General features: G+C 42.7%; 1 protein-coding gene across 10 annotated transcripts in view; it reads left to right on the top strand.

Moving 5' to 3' along the window:
- The window catches only part of FGR (FGR proto-oncogene, Src family tyrosine kinase), a 2,305,304-nt gene that overhangs the window by 1,971,560 nt on the left and 326,427 nt on the right, over positions 1–7,317 (top strand). For all 10 annotated transcript variants that reach the window (XM_044084628.1, XM_044084601.1, XM_044084584.1 and 7 more), the window contains one exon: positions 6,364–6,466. In XM_044084628.1, coding sequence (XP_043940563.1) covers positions 6,364–6,466 — 103 coding nt within the window. The remainder of the gene's footprint in view (positions 1–6,363; positions 6,467–7,317) is intronic.

Below are 7,317 nucleotides of genomic sequence, written 5' to 3'. Positions count from 1 at the left end.
AGTAGTATATTGTTTTCAGTCCAGGACAGAAGTTAAAAAATGGTTGTTAAAGTATTTTTTAAGTTAATTAGAAGGCAGTTTCTGACAATTTTAGTGCATTCATTACCTATTTTTAAACAGGATTTTTTTTTGCCTTTTCAAGCTCTGCATGATTTCTGCTACATGGAGTAAAAATAGAATAGTACTGTGAAGGTGAAGGAGTTTTTACATGCATAAGAAAATAGTTATGGTAGATCAGCAGTCACTCATGCCTGATATATTGAACATGCTTCACTGAAATGATTTTATAAGGTGAACAAAGCACCCCACAACCTCTCCGTAGGGTTCTTTATCTCCTGCTCCACTGAGTAATGTCCTCCTCCCACAAAACACAAATACATGCGAGAGATGCAACTATACAGCCAAACTGGAGGCTGAGCTCTCTCAACATAGGACTGGCAAGACCAGTCAGGAGGAGAAGGTTACCACACACACTATAGACCCAGTCTCACATAGTACCATCACAACCTCAAATCATACACATAAACACACAAAGACATACTCGGAGGCTCTGATCAAAAATCTACCAAAACAGCAGAGGCCACCAAAGCAGACACCCAAACAACCACCACCTCAGAACACATCACCTGCAACACATAGACCTCACAGTCAGAGTGTCAAACAGTCACAGCCCTTAAGGCCAAACAAAATGCCAGACACACTAGTCATTGGTGACTCCATAGTCAGACACACTGACGCCCCGCTCACCAGACTGAGTAAGGAGAAGGTCACAGTAAGCTGCCTGTCGGGCGCTAGAATCCGCCACATAACGCAAGCACTCAGGTCTCTCAACAGCAGGTACAAATACGACTCAGTCATTGTCCATGCTGGTGTAAGCGACCTGAGACGTACCTCCTTGGACTACATGAAAAGAGACATCGAGGAGCTCTCTGATTATGTAGCCCAGGCAGGTATGACCCTGACCTTGAGCAGTATCCTACCTTCACCAAGAATGATGCCACAATACAGAGATAAGATGATCAGCTTTAACAATTGGCTTAAACACTGGTGTCATTCAAAGGGGATCCAGTGTCTGTCTGCCTGGGATGACATGCTGGACAAGCCACGCTGCTTCGCAAGGGACGGCTTGCACCTGTCACCCCTGGGATTCCGGATATTGGCAAAGGCTCTTGCCATCCCATAGTGCCTTTTTAGGCAAGGCTCAAATTCTAAACCTACCACCCTAGAACACAAAAAAGGAAATAAACTAAGGGTAATGCTGCTCAATGCCAGAAGTCTGAATCTCAAAATGCACGCACTCGAGGCCCTTCTCAGTATGGAGAACATCGATGTCTGTGCTGTGACAGAAACCTGGTTCAAGGCTCCTGAGAGCACCCCAGCACTATCAGGTTTTACCTCATATCATGCTCCGCCCCAAAATCCGGACAATACCAAGCAAGGAGGGGTGTATCCATATTCATCAAGGACTCCCACACCTCAAGACTGGTTGCAACGCACGATGCATCGGAGACCATCCAGGTGCAATTAACCATAGGCAAGACTGCTCTGCAAATTGTAGCATGTTACAGGCCACCCTCACAAACTCAGGAACCTCACATGGCCTTCCTGAAAACACTAGAGGGGATAAATGTATCACCAAACACCATCATACTAGGTGACTTCAACTACCCTAATATAGACTGGGAACACTACTCAAGCCCAAACACCCTAGCCCAAAAGTTCCTGGAATTCATAAACTCAAATGCCATGGAACAACTAGTTACCATCCCCACAAGAGGAGATAACATACTTGACCTCATCATCACGAACATGGGAGCACAATGTTCAACACCGAAGTATACCCCTCACTGGTGAGATCAGATCACAAACTAATCTCGCTGGAGATCCTCATCCCACCCCCACCTGAAATAAAAAAGACCACAGTAAAGAACTTCTCGAAAGCCGACTTCACACTTCTAAAGACTAGTGTGGTCTCCTTTAAGGCCCCGAGCGGCGGAAAACAGTACACATGCCGCTGAATCACTTACAAATGCCTTCTACCAGCACCTGCAGGACTGCATGGATAAGGCAATCCCAAGCAAAACAAAGATTCTCTGTACCAAAGGCAAGCGTCCAGTCTGGTGGACCCCAGCCATAAACAAACTCTACAACAAAAGGAGGAAGCTACTACAAGATGGAGCAAAATCCTTAAAAGGTAAGACACCCTTGATCACTATAAATAAAAAACTAAGAGCTCTCATAAAATCATCCAAAGCAAATTTTGAGAGAAAAATAGCTAAAGACTCAAAAGACAATCATAAGGCCTTCTTTAGCTATGTTAGAAACCTGGGAGGAAACTCCCAGATATGCTCAGAACTAGTTCAAAACGATGTGAAGATTACTGATCCTACGGACATTGCCAACATACTGGCTGACAGGTTCAGTGCAAACTTCTCCTCCCCCTCCCCCCCAAAAGGAGAGATATCTATACCAAATGATTGTAGCCCCCCAAACATCTCTAACGCCCAAGTGAGAACTGCTCTCCAAAGCAAAAACACAGCATCCATGGGACCTGATGGTGTCCCCGGCTGTGTGCTCCACGAACTCAATGAGGAATTAAACCCACAGCTAGGACAGCTGTTTAATCAGAGCCTTACCTCTGGATACGCACTCCAGGAGTGGCGACTGCAACTGTGGTCCCACTTCACAAAGGCGGTGCCTCCACCGACCCTGGAAATTACCGCCCATTAGCTTGACAAGCCTTATCTGCAAAGCCATGGAGAGGATCATAATGGACCTCATAAATAAAGACATAGGGAATTTGCAGACTTTGGATCCAACCCAGTTTGGCTTTGTCAAAGGCAGATCATGCCTTTTAAACTTGGTTGACTTTTTCAAACAGTCACCAAAGCCATTGATGAGGGAAAGGCAGTCCATACAGCCTACCTCGATCTGGCGAAGGCCTTCGATACAATACCCCACTCGGGTATCATTGAAAAACTCATCAGCTTAAATATTAACCCATACATCACAAGATGGGTTGCAAACTGGCTGAGTGACAGAACCCACAGGGTCAGAGTTGCTGGCGCCATGTCAGACTCAAAGCCTGTCACTAGTGGTGTCCCACAGGGCTCAGTCCTAGGCTCCACTCTTGTTTGGCATCTACTTCTCAGTACAAGCAAACACAGGAGGGTTATGGCTGACAAAGTTTGCAGATGACTGCAAACTGGGCCATAGTAGAAAACACATCTGACACAGATATCCTTCAGAAGGGTCTCACAGAAACGGATAACTGGTGCCAGAGCCATGGCCTAAAGTTAAATGCCAAAAAATGCATAGTCATATCCTTCGGGAAAAACAAGGTTACCCCTAGCTACCAAATAGGTGGCAATCCACTGAGCACAGAAGAAGTTATTAGGGACCTGGGGACCCAGGTTGATAGTAGTCTGTCATTCGACACCCATGTAGCTAAAGTAGTTAGGAAGACCTTCTACATTGCCCACCTTATCATGAAGGGATTCTCATCTAGATCAAGGGAGGTCATTGTCTCCCTCTACTCATCACTCATCAGACCAATGATTGAGTACAATGCCCCATTCGGAATGTATCTGACCCGACACTTGCAGCAGCTGGAGAGGCCACAAAGTTCCTCACCAAAAGGATAAAGGGTCTCAAAAATCTGTCCTATGCTGCCCGACTGAAAGAACTCCAGCTCTATTCAGTCGCCATCGCTTGCTCAGAGGTGACCTTTGCCTAACATACAAGGCCATGTCAAACCCAGATTTGATGAATATGCTTCACCTCAAAAAATCTAGATCCATCAGAGCCACAAGGGCGGGAGACTTAAACCTCGACACGGCTATTAATAGGACGTGCTGGAGGGATAGATTCATCACCCAAAGACTCCCTATGCTGTGGAACAAAATCCCGGTATATGTGAGGCAGAGCACCTCGCTGGCCTTGTTCAAGAGAAATCTTGACCAATGGATGGGAGATCGCAGATATACCCCAGGGATTACCTCAGTGTCACTGCTCGACAGAGGCACAGCAAAATAATGGGTATAGTTCCCCATACTAAAGGGGTGGCGTAAGCCACAAAACTATGGGCTAGGCTTGTAAATGCCCTTGGGCAGATAGCCTAGTATGAACCTATGAACCTATGAACCTATAAATACATCCTAGACCACCAAAACATAAATATAAGTTATAATTCCTATTATCAAAAACCTGTTTGCTCTGTCAGATTTGAAGAAATTGGTTTCAGTGAAGCAGTCTTCAGTCATACAATCTAATATCTCTGAACTCCTGTAAATACCAGTTATTGTGGAGTTTTGGTATCTGTGAAATATGGAGTTGTTGTGTTGGCTGGCACAATGGATGGCATAACTTAAGGTACAATGACCACCTCACCTGTCATAGGAACACTCAGTGGTCTGTTTGCTACAGGGCTGAATGAGCAATAGTTTATGTTGATATACTAGTCTTACAGCACTGCACCATGCTCTTAAAGGAGCACTGCAGATGAAGTGCTAAGGTGTGTAAGAGTTGATGTTTGGGCACAAAGGACTAAATTGAATCAGGAAGTAGAAAACTTGAATTAACCCTAATTGTCCCATCATGTACCTGCATATTTTAGTTCGGTTTCCCACTGCTATTGTTTTGTGGTATTCTACTGCAGTGGGTTATACAGAAGTGTTTTTTTTTTCCTGCAGTGACCCCCCCCCCCTCCACACACACACACACACACACACACACACACACACACACACACACACATACACACACACACACACACACACACACGCACACACACTATCTACTTATCTAGAAGTATACATCAGTTATCTGCATCCACTAAATCCATTTCAGGCTTGTAGTGAGCAGATGCCTGTACTAGAAATACTGGCAGAATGTAGGCCATACTGTTGATGGGATGCCAGCCACTGCAGGGCAGTACTCACACCCATGCACAGAAAAATATATGCATTCTTTTCAATAATCCGTCAGTGTAAGGCAATACAGGTGCAAGGAAAAACATATCTGTTTTACCTATATCTGTGAACTGTCCATATTTTGGCATAATGTACAAATGTTTACCTCATATTTTTGGTTTGCTTGTCCATTGTCTTCCCACCTTTTAAGTGCTTCTCACTCCTCCTAGACATATTATACTTAATATAACATCTACAGTATCTGTCAATATACTCCCTAACATGTTGCTTCATTACATTATAAAGTGCTGTCACAGCCCTGTTTTTAAATGGCAGTTCATAGTTATTTTGATTCTTAAAACCAACATGTCTGAGTTAAGGTTATTTAAGAATGATAGTCGCTGTCCTGCATAACCAGCATGATATGCTAGGTCTTCTGCTACAGTCTAACAGAAATGCCACTGTCTCTCATCCATGGACTGTCATCAAGGAATGCAACAGAGAGGTAGTTAAAAGTCATCAACTTCTGTCCAAAGGTGTTATCTTCAAGGCACGTTAGAAAAGGTCAAAGAAACATAAAATTTTAAGTGCTTCCCCGCTTCATATAATTGTTTGTACCTTGGACCTTTGGTTCCTTCATTCTTTGATTGTTTCTGCTAGTTTATTTTTGTGGTTGTCCGATATTTGGCTAAAATTTCACTTTGTCCAAAGGGAATACTTTTTAGAGGGTGTGAGGAAAGATTCTGAAGTATATTATGTAACATAAGGGAGAATACATAATGGATTCTGCTGTCTCCAAAATATATGTTTTTTATGGAATGTGATTTTTGATCAGATATACTCTAACCATTTTTAGCAGTACTTTCAAATGACATGCAGGCCTCATTGGACAGCAGTGAATAAATGGTAGTAGTATGTGCAGGAATTAAATTAGCTTTGGTTTGAAACTCATTTATGGGTTCAGATTCTTTGGGTGATATTGACCCTCTTGGATGGAAATTCTGAAGAAAATGTTTTCCAAAGAAATAATTCTTTTCTGCAGCATTCAGCATATATATATATATATATATATATATATATATATATATGCATTGGTCTTTTGGAGACACTGATTTTAAATGCCAAGTATCTAAAACTGAGGAACATTATATACCCTGTGGCATGAAATGCGGATACAGGTCAGTTAGCCTGTGGTAAATGTGCTGAGTCTACATTTCTGTTGTGAATGTTCAGTTTCCTGTCATATTTTATTGGCTGTATTAAATTCTTAATTAAATAAAATAGAAAGTGCCACTGACTGTAATGCCATCTGACTTCTCCCACTCCTCCACAAAAAAAACGAATGCTCTTTTGTACTTGGGGCAGTCAGAGTGGGAGATGAGAATAAGGAATGAGAAGCAAATACCAAGGAGAAAAGCATTTAATGAAACCTATTTCATTTTGGTTTGCACAGGTGGAGGTGTAACATTCTTCATCGCTCTCTATGACTATGATGCCAGAACAGAAGATGATCTCACCTTTGTAAAGGGAGAGAAGTTTAACATCATCAACAACACGTGAGTGCCTTTATTTTATTTTATTATTTTATTCATATATTAGCTGGGTAAATGCACCACGCACAAGCCTCTTTTAAATGGTGATCTGAGTGCACTGTTCTGTTTGCTCAGTCACACTGTAGACAAATGGAGTCTCAGGGAATCATTCTCAAAATTAAAGAATGAAACTTGATATTATCTCACAGCCTTACTCTTTTGTGCTAACTGCCTAGTTTTGCAGTCTAAACATTACTGGTATACTGATATATTATTTTGTATTGCATCGGTGGTGCAGCGTTTAGCGTTGCCACCTCACAGTAAGAGGTTCTGCAGTTCAACCCCTGACTGGGATGACATCTGTGTGGAGTCTTATGTCATCCCTGTGGTTGTGTGGATTTTCTCTGGGTGCTCTGGTTTCCTCCCACATCCCAAAGACATGCTGTAGGTGGATTGGACACTCTACATTAGCCCTAGGTGTGAGTGTGTGCGTGTGTGTGCCTTCTGTAGAAGGTTGGGCACTGGGATGGCAACTCAACACCGTAAAAACTCCACTGCCAATCATAAGTGGACAGTTGATCCACTGTGGCAACCCCTAACTGTGAAAAGCCGAAAGAAGAAGAAGATTACTTTGTACTGCATGTGAAAATCTCTCATATGTTCATAGGTGATTACTAGGCTAATGGCCTTAGAAGACCTTTTTTAAGCCTAACCAAATTTTTCCATTTGAATTAGACATGTTAGATTTCCTAATGGTCTATATCAGGGGCAAATACTTGTTGGGTTTGGGTTATAAACCATTTACAAGCTGCCCCTGTCTATTAGGGACATAGGTACCCATCCAGGGGTAAATTTTTGATCGGGATGCCTTTAAG

The sequence above is a fragment of the Protopterus annectens genome, chromosome 1.part1 (genome assembly GCF_019279795.1).
Source record: "Protopterus annectens isolate FY-2018-M chromosome 1.part1, PAN1.0, whole genome shotgun sequence".
Classification (NCBI taxonomy): domain Eukaryota; kingdom Metazoa; phylum Chordata; order Ceratodontiformes; family Protopteridae; genus Protopterus; species Protopterus annectens.
This window is presented reverse-complemented; position numbering and strand designations above follow the sequence as displayed.